Consider the following 19,586-nt stretch of genomic DNA (forward strand, 5'->3'; position numbering starts at 1 on the left):
AGAAGATTTCTGCATTTAATTAGTGCCAATGGTATTCATCCGCCAAAAATTTAATCATGTTAATAGACAAGTGCGGATAAAAATGTACACTGTAGTGAAAAGGTTTGCGGTTTTACACAATACACCGGAGAGATTTATTCTTTCCGTGGGTATCATTACTTTGTTCATTATAGATATGCAAATTTGATGGTTTCGTAAAGAATTTTGTGAATTAAAGTTTTTGAAGACCCATTCATTAAAAAATGCACTTTTACTTGTGGTTTACAAAACAATTTAAGTATAAAAACACAAAAACAACAAGTATTGACCTTGAATTCATTGCATGCCGAAGGCTACCATTTTTTGTACTGTATATAATTTGCTGGTAATGTTTTAAATTTTAAAGACCATAATATATATATATATAACACAAAAAGGCTGTGTTTCTGCTTTCTGTTAAAGATGTAAACACTTTTTTTCACAACCATAAATAGTTGATGCTGAAGGTAAACAAGTTAACAATGCATGCCATTGAAAAACTAAAGTTGTTTTTGTTGGCCATATATGTACCAACATTTGATACTAATTTTTTACTAGGAAGGTAAGACTCGCTTGTTTGAAGAGGGAGTGAACGTATATATATACATATCAAATGTCAGACTGGTATGCACCTATGTTATCAATTGGCTGTCTACTCTCCAACTGAATAGTCAGCTATAAGGTTAAACCCTTTATAATGATAAAATCTGATATATACTAACTATAACGAATGCAATAGTCCGAGAAAACAACAACATGAGGCTCTAAAGAGTCTGTGTCGCTCATGTCCGAGAAAACAACAACATGAGGCTCTAAAGAGTCTGTGTCGCTCATCTTGATCAATAAACTCATCAGAGATTATATGTACATCCTCAACAATGAGCTCTCCTCAACATTGTGGTATAGAATATTATTCACGACTAAAATATCTGTGTTATTGATCTTGTATTGTCGATATTTTTTTTAAATGTACAGTTCCCTCTGACTTCTATAGATTTTGCCCAAAACCAAAATGAATAAAATTGTTTTAGAGCATTGATTCCATATATTTTGCTGATCTTGAATGGCAGCTTAGTTTTTCTATTTACAGTTCAAATTTTTCTAATATTACCGATACAAATTTTATTCAAACGTTGGAAACCAAAAAGTACCAACTGAAAAGTAAGATCAACTCCAGACTAAGAAGTAGCTAGGACATCGGAATTTCGTCTGACTTGTAATTGGTGTAACAGACATAGGAGGCAAAAAACAATTGTTGGAAGTCGGGACTAGATTTTGGAAAAATAATTTTAAACAAATTTTAAAGTGCATGGTGCATTTTGAAAGTAAATTTGTTCGAATGCCGTCAGTTTTGAAACTACATCAAATACAGAAGAGATTTATCAAAGTAACTATTTTGCTACTACTCAAGTAAATTTAAACTTTGACCAGTTATTAAAAAATCCCGTACTTTAATGATTCATGCTTAATTATCCTCCCATTTCTTACATGATACTCAAATATAGATTTCACGGAGGTTTACGATATTTTATAATAATACGTATGTTATTCGCCTACACAAGGGGTCTTAATATCAACTTTTAATTGTGATATAAGAATCACATTAAAGATTTTGTCATGAATGATTAAACGCATTAATGTACTATGAAATTAAATCAAAATGAGGCATGCACATACAATTTTTCATTCGTTTTTACATTCTATATATGGCAATAAGGCTATCTTGAAGGAATTTATTGATGTGTTTATTCGGCCGACCCACCGAAAGACTAAATGAAATCCGAGACACTTCTATTTTGTCAAGTTTGAAATATGGAAGCAGATTTTACATATAAATAAATCCTTTAACATAATCATTAATAAAAATTATTCCCTTACTACTTTATTTTAAAGTCGTCACAGTAAAGATCGTAAATGATCATGAAATAATTTGTATTTGCAGCGTCAACAAATGACTTTATCACTATGTAAATTACCGATATTTTGTTTTCAAGTCGACCAATGGAATTCAAACTTGCACTCAACTTCTGAATTCTTTTGTAATTGTCACATTCATGGAAAATAATCTAAGTGAACTAACTCTTTCAATATATTATCTGACATCTGAAAGATCCAGAAAGGCATTTATATTTTGGTTAATATGAAATAGATGACTTTGATCAGCCCATTGTTATTCTCGCTGATATCGCTGGTCACATGACTTTGATCAGCCCATTGTTATTCTCGCTGATATCGCTGGTCACATGACTTTGATCAGCCCATTGTTATTCTCGCTGATATCACTGGTCACATGACTTTGATCAGCCCATTGTTATTCTCGCTGATATCGCTGGTCACATGACTTTGATCAGTCCATTATTATTCTCGCTGATATCGCTGGTTATTGATGTTTATTATATCCAAACGACAACATTACTTGTACTTTCCCGATCTCCTCCAACTAAGACTGACTGAAGTGCATTTATTTGACCACTGTTTAATAGTGTTTCTGACTATATCCGTCGTAGTAGGACCTTACTGCGTTATTCTTGTAATAAATGAATATTGAGATCCATATAATTATCCACGTATTGACGCACCTGTCTCTTGTCAGGAAACTCGTTAGTGATTTTCATATGTCATATTTTAATGTATTTTTCATTATTTGAAGAATTTAGTGAATAGAAAGGGTTTTTAAGGTTTCTGTTTAATTTATTCAAAAATTGTTTAAATTGTACACTTTACATATTGTAAAAACATGCATTTATAGTAAAAGAATACGCGTTTTTAGGTTGTTTTGTTTGCTGTTTTATTTTCCCATGCCTATTTGCATACAGCACAGCAATTCCTTTCTATTGTTTATTGATCTAGAAATTTATATATTGTAACTGATAAGGTATTTGATCGAGATTTTTTCTATATTACTTGTATTTAAGAATCCGTTTAGCCTTCCGGAGGACCTGAGACCACCCCGATTTTTTGGTGGGTTCGTGTTGCTCAGTCTTCAGTTTCCTTTGTGTTATTCTGTGTCCTTTTGTTTGTGTTTTGTTAATTTTTGTTTTTTTGCCAATGCATTGTCAATTTGTTTTCGGTAAATGAGTTTGAGTATGTCTTTTTGGTAGCTTTTGCCTCTCCTTTTAATAGCTAAAGAAAAAAAATAATAAAGAAAAAATGGCTGAAGAAACAAATCTTAGATTATCAACGGCAACGGCACGTAATGGTCAAATTGTGACTGAGTGCGGAAATAGGAAGATAGATTACTTTTATTACTACCACTGGGTCGATGCCTCTGCTGGTGGACTATCAGTCCCCGAGGGTATCACCAGCCCAGTAGCCAGTACTTCGGTACTGGCATGAAAAAACGGATTTTTGTGTTATTAAAATTTGCTCTTACAAAATAATAGAAATTATTATAAATCAAGGAATGCATCTCCCTCATGCAAAGCTCTGTTTCCTTTCACGGATTTGGCTACACTTTTTGGACCTTTTGGATTATAGCTCTTCATCTTTTATATAAGCTTTGGATTTCAAATATTTTGGCCACGAGCATCACTGAAGAGACATGTATTGTCGAAATGCGCATCTGGTGCAAGAAAATTGGTACCGTTTATTTTATAATTAGATCTCTTTTCCTCAAACAAATTATTTGTAAATATTCTTGTTTTATTTCCTTATTTCTATTAATTTTTGGAATTCTCGTAGTCACAGTTGTAGATTATTTCAATGTTATTTTAGGTAATTTCCATACTGAGATGCACATTAAATTATTATAATTCATCTCTTGGTGGTTTTAATTGGTAAACCTATCCATATTCTAAAGCTTTTCGGTATATTAGATGTCATCATTCACATTTATCTGATCTTAAAAGGCAACTCAACCTCATACAAAGATACTTCAAAGAAAAAGTCATGTAATTGAACGAACATTTTCTATACATATTATGCAGTTTTAAAAAGCAATCATTTTTCTTAAAGCTTTTATAAAAAAAAAGTGCATTTTCGCAGTTTAATGGTTTCTTTTGAGCTGAAACCTGCATGAAAATCAGCTGAGAAATTTTATTACGAAATTAAAATATGAAAAATGACATTAAAAGTTAAAGTTTATATCCCATTTGTTTGAGAATTGTTGAAGCAGTTTTAATAGTACCCATCCCTTTGATAAAGTATCAATAGTCATTAATTGGAAAAGTATCATGTGAAAAGTCCGAGATAGATTAATGGTGTTCCAGCAGAGAAGGAACTTGTATATTCTTGGGAATACACATATAAGTTATTTATAAATAGAGAATGTGTACATGGGACACATCTGATGTCCCCGCTTGTATTATAAAATAAAAAAGGGACATAACTCAAGAACAGTAAAAGTGACGCCACCCAAAACTCAAAATTGATCTAAATTTTGTGGCAATATACATTTCGTTTTAGTTTCATAATTTTTGGTTCGAAGGAAATTAAAGCTAGAGAACGGAAACGGAAAATTCAACATTTTTTCAATTTGTAAAAGGGCACAACTTTAGAACGGTAAACGTAACGTCACTCAATTGATAAGTGTTTTGTTGTAATAAGCATCGTGTACTAGTTTCATAAAATTTGGTTGAGACAAAACTAAACCTGAAGGTATGTTGATACAGTATCGAATCTTTGTTCAGTATCTACTTCGGCCAATTATTACATCTGATGACCGGTTATACCCCAGGGGTCATTTTAAAAAAGAGGAAAGGCGAACAGAAAAAACGCATCAAAATACATCACAGAACACAAAACTCATCACCTATAGCTAAAATCCAGAGAACTTCACTTTATAGATCCACCTGACGTCTTGATGAATGCAAGCAATTCCGTTTCGACTATGCATTCGATAATTCAATGTAATGTTCAAAATATTAAAGATATGAGATACATATAGTTGTAGAGGAGGAGAATCTGCATACATTTCCGGAGCACCTGAGATCATCCCAGATATTTGGACGTAATCGTACATTTTCGGAGCACCCGAGATCATCCCAGATATTTGGACGTAATCATACATTTCCGGAGCACCTGAGATCATCCCAGATATTTGGACGTAATCGTACATTTCCGGAGCACCTGAGATCATCCCAGATATTTGGACGTAATCGTGTTGCTTAATCTTCAGTTTTCTACGTATTGTTTTGCAGACTGTTGATATTTTATTATCGTTTTTATTTTCTAGTTGTGTACAGTCTTTCTTACTTTTCTTTTTGTATTCAAAGTTTCAACAGCAGCTACTTTAAATCAAAATAAATGTACAAGAAAATGTAGGTAATGTATGAATATAGTTTAATTTTGTATTTATATATTAAACACGTTAACACATAACAAGTATAACAAATAATTAATTAAGGCAATATACAAATGATATACATAATAATGTACAAAATCTACAAATATCTGTTAAAATGTAAATATGTGCTTATGGGTATTATAAAAAATGGACGAATATTTTATAAAATGCATATTCCTAACATAAAACCACAATTAGTAGACACATTGAGTAGTTATAAATTGTGTTTCAAAATTCATCTGAATTTGACATGTGAAGTATGATATCTTAACGAATGGACTGTTTATATTTATCTTGGAAAATGATATTCAATGTGCAAAATATATATTTTTCTAGCTTGACAGAATGAAAAAGGTGACATGATTTCATTAAAGAAATAAAAATGTAGAAAATATATAATATATGAAAAAATATCAATTAAAAACTGGTTTGCATAGTAAGGTGATATTTTAACAGATAAGCTGTCACTTAAAATCTACTACAAAATATTTTATATTGAGACCCGCTCAAAATGTCCTAACAATATCAACATTGGTATACTAGCCAATCACTGAAGGCAAGAAGTTGTTCGAAAAAAACCTAGGAATTCAAATGTTACGTTTTCGAAAATAATCGAAACCGTAGATTCTACCTTAGTAATTCAAATTGAAACATTCGGTTAAGTTACCAACAGTTACTCTATAGCTTATCTATCAACTAAAAGCTTAGCAGCTAATACTTATCCATCAAGGATTGTGTCCAAAAAAAATAATGTCTAGCGAAGTGATTACTGGAGTGTCTACCTAACCTAATGTACTGTAGGAAGCACATTCCTAATCACTTTCACTATATGTTAAGCCTAGGTCATTCCCAACCTCTTCACACTATGTTAAGAGTCCAGGATATATTCATTCCCATTAATTTCAAACCTTTTAATAAATACATCCATTATTACAGATTTTATCTGATATTAACAATTATCCAAAATATTAAAAAAAACAAAACAAATGCGTTTTTTTAAATGGAAATATGAAATATATGGATGGTTATACGATATGTTTTGTGTACATATAGCGTGATAATGCAACACAATAATCTTCAATACAACTTTATAATTTGTGTCACAGTTGAAATGAGACTAGAAAATATCATGAAAACTACTGACAATGACAACCAGACATTTCAACAAAGTTATTCGATGTTTTCGAGCACTATACATTTAAATGGGTTACAATTAATACAAATTGTATTAGTCAATCATGTGAAATAACTGTCAATATCATTTGGCACCTGATCGGGTTGTACAAGTCAATCATATCACAGCAAGGCGTAACAACATTCTCAAACGAAAGCTGTCCGTCGTTACATCATGTAGTCACACTACCGATTCCGAAAGTTCTCACATCATATAGTCACACTACCGATTCCAAAAGTTCTCACATCATATAGTAACACTACCGATTCCGAAAGTTCTCACATACTTCATCTCATTCTTCCTCGGCGTGCTTCGTTCTTTGAACAGCTGTTGAATTTGAGATGTGTTCAAGGAGCTGTAAACAAAAGAATTCTTTTGTCTGCTTTTATAAGGACGATTTTTATTTGTTAGGATTTCATTTTTTCAAAGTCTTCTTTTTATCAGTTAAGTCCTTTTTCGCTGAATCTGTAGACCTCTTGGGCAGGATTTTATCTTTCGTTTTGTTAACAATGCGTTTGATAGAGGAGCCTGTTTTTTCTTTCTCCTGTGACTGTGCAGTTTCTTGTTCTTGAGAATCCTGTTCTGTTACAGTTGCTAATTTTGTTGGGGATTCTGGTTTGATCTTATTCCCGCCAATTTTACTTCTATATGATTTAACTTTCCCGTCAGTTTTATCACTATCTGCAGGTGCATCAGCATACACTAGTTTGGCGGCAGATCGAGCGGGTAATCGTAAGCTTCCATGTCGTGTCAAAGTAGAGGGGGCTGGAGTCGATTTAGTGGAGGATGCAGGTGATTTTCTTACTGACGTAGGCGTAGTTCTTCCCGAGGCTACAGATGTTGTACGTGGAGGAGGTGTTGGTGCTGGAGATGTCGTGCCATCCAATCTTGCTTTTGATGAAGCCGTTGCAGACCTGAATCCACTTCGACCTGATGATGACTTAGATGACGCTGAAGATGGTCTAGACCCTGCTGAACTAGTAGTTTCAGAAGAATCTCCCATCGATGGTCTTGTTTTCTTCGGCAGCCGCAGAGACTGAGTTCGATTAAAGCCTGATGGATGTGAAGTAGTGGCAATAGGCCCTTTTGTCTTTGCTGTTAAATTTGATACACGCGGTGTTGTTGGTCGAGAAACTGGATGAGGTGTGGTTGATCGAGACACTGGAAGATGTGGTGTAGTTGATCGAGCTGGTGGATGTGGTGTGGTTGATCGAGATGTCGGTGTACTCCCAACACCTGTTGATGATCGTTTATTGGGTGTTTTGTTCCCGACTTTGGTGCTAGTCTCTGATACTGCAGAGGTAATACTAGTATTTGAATCAGTCTTTGTTCGATTGAGATTCGATGTACGTGACGGAGTTGTACTTTTCCTTTTATTTGTATCAACAGGTGTTGTACTATTACGATCTACCCTCTTTGTACTACTTGTTGTGTCACGCATGTAACTTGGAACTGATTTTTTCTTCACTGATAAGTTGTAAGACTTTTCGGCTGTTGCAAGAGGCGCCTGTGATTTTTTACCTGTAGCAGATCGAGGACTTTCAACAGACGGTGCTGGCGACCCTACTCTTAGTGTTGCCTCAAGGTCCATATTTTCACTCCATGCATCCTCTTTAAAAGTTCCATGCCCACTGTCGGGTGATGCAACAGAATATTCCATTGATGAATCAAGTGAGGAATCTTTGTCTATATTTGCTGTAGTTGTTGCCGCCACCTGCTCAGTCCATGATTCCGTTCGTTGTTTTCGGATTTTTTGTTCTGTATGTTTATGACCACGTGCTACTACTATTTCTTGTGAAGGTGGTCTTAAACTTTCTATTAAGTTGGTCTTCTCATTCTGATCAGACTTCATGTTATTAAGTATTTTGCGAGACAAAGTTGGTGTGAATTCAGACTCTAATGTACTACTCATTGATGTCCTTTGTGAAACAGTTCCCGACATAGTTTCAAATCCTTCATCTCTTGCACTGTCGCTACTACTAGCATAACTACATCTCGATCCTATATCATTAATAATAATCCCTGTTCTCGGACTTGTTGACATATTAGTTTCATTAAGATCGTTAAAGTTTTTGTTTCTTGGAGATGTTGGCCCTTCGTTTTCTTGAACGTTGTCATAGAAACTTCGTCGGTTTTTCCTTTTCCATTTCCATTTTTCCATCATAGAAGCTGGTGATTGATCAAAATCACTCGGTTTAGATTCATGATTTGTAACTGCATATTGAATTTCTGAACCTTCAACCAGACTAACGGCTCTTCTATTGTTTCGAGGTGGAACAAAAGGTTGGTTGAAGTCTTTTGATATTGGTTTTTGAATGTCATCTTTATCAAGTAAATCTTGACTTTTGCTTGTCGAGTTTTTACGATTCTGTACAGGCGATTCATTATCACTAAACGGTGTATCACAGCGTAATGTTTCGGTAGAAGTACTTGTCGATTTAATTGATGACCGACTGTCGCTTTTCGGACTATCACTTTTAGTACTAGACGGTCGTTTCGGAGATGACGCACCGTCAGGTGGAATTTCGCTGTCACTATCACTACTTGCAATATATACACCATGTCGACGACCGTCTGATCCAAGACGACCGACACTACCTCGAAACGATTTCTGTTGCGAAAGTGATATATCACCATTGACAACAGTCCCATTTTGATTACTGGCCTTCCTAGCAACTGATTCGTCATATGATTTTGATCTGCTCATGCCATTTTTCAAGTCTCGTAATGCCTGATCTACCTCTTCCTTGTGAACATCACTTTTACAACGAATATTTCCACCGGAAGAAGCCGGTCTATCCTTATCACCAAAACGTTTGTGAATAAATTTTCGTTTTGCTGCTAATTTTATAGCAGCTTTGCTCATGTTTGATTTTTGAGCTGGTGATGATGAATCAGACTCACTATTTTCTTTAAATGGCGACCGTGGTGGTATTGGAGGAGGAGGTGAATATTCCCTCTCAGTCGATGAACTCTGTGCAGTTACTACAGTAGTATGAGAATGAGACGATCCGGGCTCCTCTTCAGTGCGGATTTGACGCAATGCTGCGTGTACATCGCCGTAATCTAGTTGTGATCGTTGTTTGCGTTGTTTTCGTTTAACATGAAGAGTTTCTTCAAACTTTGGATCTGATTTCGGTATATCTATACAAGAATCGTCCTGAGTAGTCATTTGGTGTTGATGTTTTTGTTGTTTCTCTCTATCTTCAATTGTTTTAAGCACTTTGTCTATATCAGATTTACCAAGATCACTCTTCCATCGATGATTTATTTGTTTCCGAACAGAAACCGATACCCTCGGATCATTAACGTTGGTATCATGTGATTGCCCAACTGTTGTTTTATCGACTTTTTCTAACGTTTTTTGTAGCTCTTTAGGATCTAAAGTATGACTAACACGACGTTCCATTTCTTCACGTGAATTCCTTGCTGGTGTGTCAAACATTTTTTTACTCGGAGACTGAAGCCTCGACTTTTCGTCTATTGTTTGTAAATCTGATGGTATGCCACTTCTCCATCTTTGTCGTGTTTCATCAGATGGAGAACTGTCGCTTACATGATGATCACGAATAGGTGTAGTTGGTGTTGTGTCTGGTGAATTAGTTGGTTTTCTTTGTAACTTTTTTCTTAATCTTTCAACTAAATTATCACTTTCACTTGAATCATTTGCATCTACAGAACTGTCTTGTTCTACAATTGGTTTTTCCGTTTCACGCTTGTCATTCATACTTTTCACTCTACGTATAGACGAACTTTGATAGTCTACAGTAAATTCCGCGGATTTTGGTCGTTCTAATAAAGGTGTTTTAGAACGAGCTGGACGACTAGGAATAGAATCATTCAAGTTACTATCAACAGCAGGAGAAGGTGCCCTTTCTCTATCACCATAAACGTCAATAACACTTCGTTTTGCTGTCCTATCTTTACGTTTAATGCGTAAACTCGGATATCGTTCAAATGGTGGTTCTGATGCCCTGCTGTCGGATTGAGATAGAATATCAAGCAACGTGTCATGTGAACCTTGTAAAACACGTTTTCTATCTGTTTCCATAGCATCTTCCAAACTACTGCATGTACTTTCTGAATCAGCATTATCGTCGGAATCGGGTTTTCGGCGTCTCATGCTTCGTCTTCCATAACCTTGACGAACAAAACCAGATTTTGCGTCAGCACTTGTAATGTTTTCATTAGAATCCAAATTTACTTTTTTGACTCTGGTAACAGAGAAACTGCTTTCTCCAGATCTTCTACTCGCAAATCCGCTTCTTACATCAGCTAGCAGTAGATCAACTATGTTTTCAGATCCATGATCTATTTTTTGTTCAGGAGGAACTTCTATTTCATCTGAAAGTAAATAAAAACTGTTCAAATCCGGACTTTCTTTTACCTTGTAATAATGGCTTACTACATTAAAATGTTACATACTTTCACCTTTTAATATTCAAATATAAAAAAATGTTTTGTAGCATGGGATTCTCTCTTAATCATGTAAATATGTGAAAAAATTTGGTATTTGTTCTATGACATTGTTTGTACTTACACATACTTTAAGAAAAAATATTATTGCATATCTTCCAGTTTAACCAATGAAACGTCTTTATTAGACTGCATAACCAGAAGGGAAGCACTTTATATAATTTTTATTTCGTAAGTTATAATTATTATTATCTAGTATTTTAAGTGATTTTTTTGCATGCTAGTGTACAATTTGATGTTTCAGAATCATGCATTAATTCTGGGTACTTTTCCAAAAGTGTACTGACTACTCGGTAAGGGCTTTGCTCATTGTTGAAGGTTATACGTTGACCTATAGTTGTTAATTTATGTGTCATTTGGTCTCTTGTGGAGAGTTGTTTCATTGGCAATCATATCACATCTTCTTTTTTTAAACTGAATTAGTTCGAGTATCTGTTATCATATCAAGGTATACATCAGGTGTAACTTAATCATTTGTTTATCTTAACATTTAATCGTCAAACATACCTTGCAATTGTTTCTTTCTCTCAATTTCTTGTAGTCTCTGTCGTTCCTTTTGCTTTTCTTCAACTTTTTTCCTATGGTCATTTTCCTAGAAAAAAATCATTGAACATAAATCAGGACTTAAATTCAATTTCTGTGAAATAGTTTTATGTAGTATTGTTAAATTCAAATGAGTTTTAATACTTTTAATACTTTTAAAATAAAGAAGATAATGTTGAGTTATTTTTTGAATGGTTTGGTATTGCATGTTATGTGTGCATCTTCTGTTATTGCACTGTTTCAGATGACAATAGAAAGTTAGACTTTCACAAAAATGTAGTCAACATATCTATATAGTCATAGAACAGTTTATAAGGAGAACAGCATATCAAATGAATTCAAACGCAGAAAAAGTCGATTAATTGCTTTTCTGGTGTTCATGAAAATGTCTTTATAAATACCAATCCTCAAAAATGTTTTATATCGGAAACATTATTAAGCTCACAAGAAGTTGAAAAGTTCGAATGTAGATTCCTTTTTTGTTTTTGCATTATCTTATTTCAGTTTCATGGTTGAAGATGGTTTATTATAGATTGCCTTAATCGATTATGGCACAATTTTCGGTTTTTAATGTTCTATAGTACGTGTATGATTAAGCCTCCCATTCTTTTTGATTTGTGCAACACTGATTACTCGTATGTAACGCTCGACTTGCCTAGTATCTTTATTGAGTTTTTGTTTTATCAACTTTAATTTCTTGTCTAAAGTGAACTTACTGTTATTGCTTTCTTGAATCTGGTACAGAACGTATTGAGGACAGAAAAACATTCTTCTAATTTAAAGGAAGACGAATCCTCACAGAAAAAGTCTGCCAGTTCTAACTTCAGACTTTCTATGTCTTTCAGATCTTCCTGGAGTTCAGATAGATCATCTTTTGCAAACTGCAAAGAACAAACAACAAAGGTTAAAACATGATGATATTTTCTGAAGAGCATCAACCATCAGGTGACATTTATAGTTAAAAAGGGAATTATAAAAATAACAACAATGACCGTTTATAATATACTATGTAATGTGAATATAAAAATCATTGGAAAAAAGTGTCTTACTTGTAAGAAATCTGACATCTGTTTTTTGAAATCTGCCCCAATTGTTTCAGCTTGCATTGATAGCTTAGTGATTTTATCATGAAGACCATTTATATCCGATGTAACATTTTCAAGTGATGCCCTGAAAAAAATCAATTTGTTATCAATCAAATGTTTCTAGATATATTCATGAAAGATGAAACATAAAATATAAATTTTCGGTGTGTTGTCGAAGTTAATTGACTAACTAGAAGTGAGTTAGACACCATAGACATTATTAAAATACAAAATTTACTATATGTTTTTAGGGTATGAGGAGAAATAAAAGAGTAAATTTCCTAACATCTTCGCTAGCCAAGGGTTACGATCCACTCCCGCTCTCTTCACCCTTGGCAGATTGAGCTAACATTTGTGATATCAATGTAGCGCCATCTATCGATAAATAAAGTCACGCCCATTCCGAATACATTATTCTTGACCAATGGTAGCACTTGAACTCTTCAATTTAGAGGTAAAAACACAGTAGCGTCTAGATTTTACACACTTGGTAAAGCCGGAAACGAAAATATGCGTCAGCATTCATGCATTTGTGCATGAAACATACACAGGGACTTCTATTAGTTGATTAAAAAACATTCAAGTTATCACTAAATATAGTCGTATGTTTATTGATGTAAAGACTTGTTGCACAATAAACACGTGGCAATTGTTTACAAACACTTTCTTCATCTACACGTGATCATGGTATAGGCGCTTTTTGATTGGATGCAGCGAGTTTCTACTGCAACCAATAAAAATCCTTACCTTGTGTCTCCGAAATTTTATCTCAATCCGCCAAGGGTGAAGAGAGCGGGAGTGGATCGTAACCCTTGGCTAGCGAAGATGATTTCCTAAAGGCTACATGCTTTTGCTATGTCTATCATCAATTATTCAGTACAATGCCTTTTTTACTGTCTCTATGTAATTTTAAATCTGTTAATAGCCTTTTTAAGCATGACATAAAAATAATTACAAATCATAATTCATAAGAAATGATTATTTACTAAAAATACATCCTTTTTTATAACAGAACAAATTTGTTATTTGGTTCATAGGAAGGTCAGAGAACATACAAACTTGATAATAAATTAACAAGTTCTTTTTTATTATGATAGGCGTGTGCTCAGCATTAATTACATTCCAAGGTCAGAAAAGGTCAAGTACAGTACACTTACTGAGAGGCATCTTTTAAATATCTCATTTCATCAGGAAACTTCAGCAAATCGGGATTTTTCTCATCCGCTTGCTGAAAAATATAAAACAGAACATGAAATAAATTAAAGAAAAACGACTTTTCGTTGCAGCTAAAGCATAAATATATGTTTTACTTATGAAATTAAGTATACTTAATATATCAAAAAAGTATGTTAAGAAACTGGGCAATATTGAAAAGTAAGCATATTAGGTTCAAAACAATTTGAAACAGATATTCGTTTATACTTATTTAAATAGCTATAATACTTACCAAAATGACATAATGAAGAAGGTTCATTCTAGGTTTATTTGCTCTAGTTTCGGTTAACTTTATGAGAGAAGACAATTTGAATCCTGCAGCATCACCAGCATAGTTACCCTGAAACATAAAAAAATATGTATATAGTTATTAATTGAAAAAAGATGATATTTCAATATTCTTTGGGAAACGTGATGACAGATGACTGAACATGGCAGCAGAGAGCTCTTTGAAGAAACGCGTTTCCAGTTTACATGTACCTTTGTTTTATTGTGCATTTTTCGATTAAACCATTTGATTTTAATGTTTCATGTCTCAATACTGTCGTTTTGTGATTGGTTGTCTCTAATTTAACTTTTGTTCTCTTGCTCTGATGTATTACACCTAATAACGTTTAAAGCACTGACACAGGGCTATATATATTAAGATGATTTTATTTGTAGATCTATAAACACTTGACTAAATTTATCATTACATCAGAAAAAAGTGTTATTCGTGATATACTTAACGATTTTTATCATTTAGTTGTAAATTATTATCAACAAAATAAATGGATTATAGTGAACATTCTGTATTAACATTAAAGTAACCAATTGAACTAAATGTTAATCAAGTACCAGTTTGACTGAAGGCTAGGTCCCATAAGCCTTACAGCAAATATTTAGGTATGCTATGATTGGGTATAATAACAACCATTACACCACTTAGTGTATAAATATTTCAAAGTATTAAAACATATTATGTACTTCAATAGCATTAATTCGTTCAAACTGGCAGAGTTTCATAACTAAGAACAAAGTGATTAGTTCATAACATTTAACCAAGGTTAGGCACCGCTTTAAAGAGTAAGACAAATATTGTATGTTTGTATATATAATTCACAAATTGTAAATCTTAAAAGTTTAACAATTTCATATTAAAATCTTTGATATAAGAAACAATAACTCACATGTGTTGTTGTTTAAAGGTTTATTTTGTTATCAAATAAGAATGTAAGTGTATCTATATCCTAGTTAATTTGATGTAATAATATAATTGATTCTTCTTCGTTTTATAAATGTTTAATATTACAGAAAGTAAGTTTAATTTCAAAGCCATTTATAAATTTCAAATCTTAAATTACAGTGAATCAAAACTTTAAAAATTCTGATCTAAATAAGCAACCTTTCTGTCCATTGGTATCATACGATAAAAACCAATATATAGAAACAGTATAAAAATCGGTTCAACTTAAGTCTTTATATAAACTTACATTATTTAAGTAGTTACCAGCAATCAGTACCAAATATAGCAGTTCGTGCAGATGACTGTTCTCTTTGATTTCTGAAAGTTATAATCCAAATAATAAATAATGTTTGGAAAATGTGTGAATAAGTCAATATTTAATAAGTGGATACATTACTTAAAATACGTTTGTATTGGTAAGGACTTAATTATGATATTACTCTCTTTTGCAAAGGGAAAAATGTTAATAAGTAACATGACCTGACTAACCTTGCCTAACTTGTGCAAGCTACTTTCCAAAAAGTAAATTCACAAAAATACTGAACTCCGAGGACAATTCAAAAAGGAAAGTCCCTAATCAAATGGCAAAATCAAAAAGTCAAACACATCAAACGAATGAATAACATCTGTCATACTCCTGATTTGGAACAGACATTTTCTTGTGTAGAAAATGGTGGATATAAGCTGGTTTTAAAGCTAGCTAAACCTCTCACTTGTATGACAGTTGGTGAAAAGTCAAATAGTGCAAAAAATAATATATATAAACGTTACGCTTTTAAATTTTAACATACGAAAATAATAAAATAAAACTTAAATGATTTGACATAAACAGCAACACATATTGTGATTGCCATCGCCAGTGTATCCATGGGTTCTTCGTGTACTAACTTATACTATCTTTAAATCAAACAGGATCAAACATCATGAACTGATAAATCATCATATGATTCATTGGTTTGAAAAATTGAACTTGTCCAATTATTTGTGACAAATTGTTTTTCAATAGCAGCCTCAAAACCTTCAACTTTATCTGACATTTACCTTATAGCTTTAATACTGTTGAAGTGTTAACTTTGTAAGTAAATCTAAGTTATTGAGACTGCTTAATAAATATACTCCCACCCTGAATCTACATCTTATAAACGTATGTGTTAGTCTAAATTTTTAGTAGCCAGTAAAAATTTATTTGAATGTACTTATATAGAGAGAAAAAATTATCATAATGACTAATACTTTACATAAATATATATACAACGTCATCAAAGATACTAGTTTAACTTTTAAGGAACTACATTAATGTGTATTTCATGTATATATCAATATTTGTTTAGGCCTGTTTTTTACCTGTGTGGTTTGAACTGTTGTTTTGTTTTTAAGTCGCCGAAGATACATCACAGTTGTCAGTGAAGTGAAAAAAAGTAAAATTGATGCTCTATGTTCTCATCCATAGGCTAATTACATTGAGCAAAGTTCAAGAAGTTCCCACAAAAGTCATCACATATCTACTTTTTGGATAGACCTATCTATCACCTCATCACTTCGTAGACATCTTAAAACAAAAACTACTTCAATTAATGAATTACTAAAGTGGTATTTAAAATGGTGTAGACAATCAAACAACATACTCGAGTATATCAAAACTAAATGCACATAAATAGGTTGTACCTTTTGCTGCTGCAATCACTGCCTCTATGGCAGGTTTTATCCAGTCCATGTTTGTATTGAATTCCTCTTTCACGGCAAAACCTTCTATTCTGGATTTATAACTGTAACAGAAAGAAACTTCATTTATTTTAATGTATCAAATGTTGAAAAGATACTGCATAGTTAGGGTCTGATAAAAAACCAAATCACAAATATGCCGAACTCCGAGAAAAATCAAAACGGAAAGTCCCTAATCAAATGGCAAATGGCAAAATCAAACGCTAAAAAACATCAAACGAACGGATAACAACTGTCATATTTCTGACTTGGTACAGGCATTTTCCTCTGTAAAAAATTGTGTAAAAACTGGGTTTATAGCTAGCTAAACCTCCCACTTGTATGACAGTTGCATACAATTCAAATAATTTAAACGATGATTGACAAAGATATATATTTTGTACTTACTATGGTATGGTAAGTAGACTAACTAGGAATTTCTCTGCACCACCAAGTTTACTTTTGTCACCATCAAATGTTTTCAGCTTCTCAACCTTTATAAAAGTAAAATCATATTATGAAGCATGTAAAGTAAATAACAATAATTGGTCTTTATTTTGTCTTAACAATGTTACTTAAATGTGTTTTCTCTAATGTTATGCCAGATAGGTATAATTAAATGCATTTTATTACAATATGTGAAACAGAAATATGATCTTTACAGTATTCCAGTTTATGTACAGAAAGTCTTTCAATTATTTTACAATAGGATAAATTAGTTTGCAATAAAGTAATAAAATAATTGCAATTGGGATCTGAAATAAGCAAAATCATTATCACAAAAACTTACTTCATCCTCATACGGTAGAATTTTAAGAAGATTTCTGAGTTTTTCTGCACCTATTTTGTCACTAGCACCTTCATGTATTAACTGTACGATTTCGTCACTTGGCATTTTAAATTGTCTCAACAATATATTAATATGAAGACTCCTCTTTCCCTCAAGTAGGTTTATCTGAAATAAAGCAAAAAGTTTGAATATATGTTCGTTTGTTTATTCAATATGGTTTTCCAATTATTAAACAGTATAAGATTTCGGTATACTACTGTTTGCTCTTATTAACGATACAAATATTCTAATTGTAGTTGCCATATTTTAACATTTCATATGTTCATGGTTGTCTTGTGTATTGTATTGGTCTAAATAAAGCTGTTGTTTTTTCTATGGTCGGGTTGTTGTCTCTTTGACACATTCCCCATTTCCATTCTCAATTTTAACAGTAGTATACCGCTGTTCGAAAGTCATAAATCGATTAAGAAAAAACAAATCCGGGTTTCAAACTAAACCTTAGGGAAACACATCAAATATAAGAGGAAAACAACGAAACAACAGAAACAGTAATGTGCAACAAAAAACCAAACGACAATGCAACACACACAGAAACGAACTATAAGGTAGCAATTGCCATCTTCCTGACTTACAGTACATTTAAGAAAAAATGGTGGGTTGAACTTGTTTTTGTAGTTAAACGTATCAATTCCCGTTTAACTCGTATCCGTAATGGTCGTAAGTTATCGTTAATCTCAGATCGTGAGTGATCGTGAGTTCCCGTTAAACTTAGATTGGGAGTGATCAATATTAACCTGTCAAGATGTGTTTCATGTACTTTCGGTATTAATATACATATCTGTATTCTTCTTTGAAACGCATTATGATTTAATTATTTCTAACATACAAAATAACCCTTTCAAATGTAATTGTGCAGAAAGGTTACAAACTGTAAAAGGTTGAAATGATTTTTGATTTAATGTCTTTTATACATATATTGTTTGACCATTTTGTCTACTTTTGACTAAATAAGTCTTTGTTTTGAATGAATAAGTTTGTTTCAGACTGACCTACCCAAACCTAATAGCGCGGAAAATTACATATAAATTATGTTTATACTATAATGTTTTCACATGTTTGCGTGACGGTAAAATGAAGAAAAACGTTTTTAAAAATCATAATTGACAATGTTTATACTCATTTTTCAAAGTGTCATTTTTGTTTTCATAAAGCATTGTACACATAAATGAAAATAATTCGTTCAGGTTAAACCGTAGTTTGTCAGGTGTAAAGATTGTATGTAAAATGTTTCCATACATTACAACTATAGACACAATAAATTCTTATAGCTGTTTCAAAATATGCAACAATATTTACTTCAATTTGATGTTCTCTATTGTATCAACAGCATACATTTTGCTAAACTCTTAACTGGTGGTTTTACAATTTTTCCACACACTTCAACAATTTCATTAAGGATCTAGCTGCATAGTCCTTTAGTATTTATAAATTGTTCATACTCTTCCTTGTGCATGTATTACCACAAGGAGTGGATCGAACGTAGAACATTTCGTGTAATTAGAATTGGTTGGCCTCCGATGTTATGAGGCTATGAGAGTTCATGGTGAAAGTGAATTAAGAAAGGCACATTGATAACTGCTAAAACTGTCGTCGCTTTAACAGACCGGTAGATTGTAGGTTACCCTGAATTAACGCTGATTAAAACTTGAACAAATAAATATCGAAGAAATGTTTTCATTTTTCAAAATTTGAAGCAATATTCATGATTATATATCAATCTTATATTCTTTTTGCTACGTTCAAAATATACAACAGGTACGTTTGACTAGCTAAATTACTGCATGAATATTTTTACTTTACTAGTATCGCTTATTCAATATAAAAAGCCATCGTAAACAGTAAATATTAAAAGATCATATGTTATTCGAAGTGTGACGTGTTTTGCTTTAGCAGGTGTTCATGTATACATTGAACTTTTGGAAAATTCAGCAAATAACCCCCTGGAATACGAAGATCAAAGTGACGTCAGATTGAACAAGCTTAGCAATATTATCCTTCTGATAATTTGCACGTGT

At 32.8% G+C, this 19,586-nt stretch overlaps 1 protein-coding gene across 1 annotated transcript in view; it reads right to left on the reverse strand.

The window, feature by feature from the left end:
* Positions 1 to 5,281: 5,281 nt before the first annotated feature.
* The window catches only part of LOC139484859 (uncharacterized), a 94,915-nt gene continuing 80,610 nt past the window's right edge, over positions 5,282 to 19,586 (reverse strand). The window contains exons 9-18 of the mRNA XM_071268863.1: positions 17,512 to 17,676; positions 17,130 to 17,215; positions 16,686 to 16,786; positions 15,268 to 15,338; positions 14,028 to 14,135; positions 13,738 to 13,808; positions 12,545 to 12,665; positions 12,212 to 12,376; positions 11,460 to 11,544; positions 5,282 to 10,820 (exon numbers count right to left, since the gene is read on the reverse strand). Coding sequence (XP_071124964.1) covers positions 6,892 to 10,820; positions 11,460 to 11,544; positions 12,212 to 12,376; positions 12,545 to 12,665; positions 13,738 to 13,808; positions 14,028 to 14,135; positions 15,268 to 15,338; positions 16,686 to 16,786; positions 17,130 to 17,215; positions 17,512 to 17,676 — 4,902 coding nt within the window. The 3' untranslated portion in view covers positions 5,282 to 6,891. The remainder of the gene's footprint in view (positions 10,821 to 11,459; positions 11,545 to 12,211; positions 12,377 to 12,544; positions 12,666 to 13,737; positions 13,809 to 14,027; positions 14,136 to 15,267; positions 15,339 to 16,685; positions 16,787 to 17,129; positions 17,216 to 17,511; positions 17,677 to 19,586) is intronic.

This window comes from Mytilus edulis, chromosome 8 (assembly GCF_963676685.1).
Source record: "Mytilus edulis chromosome 8, xbMytEdul2.2, whole genome shotgun sequence".
In the NCBI taxonomy this organism is placed as follows: Eukaryota; Metazoa; Mollusca; class Bivalvia; order Mytilida; family Mytilidae; genus Mytilus; species Mytilus edulis.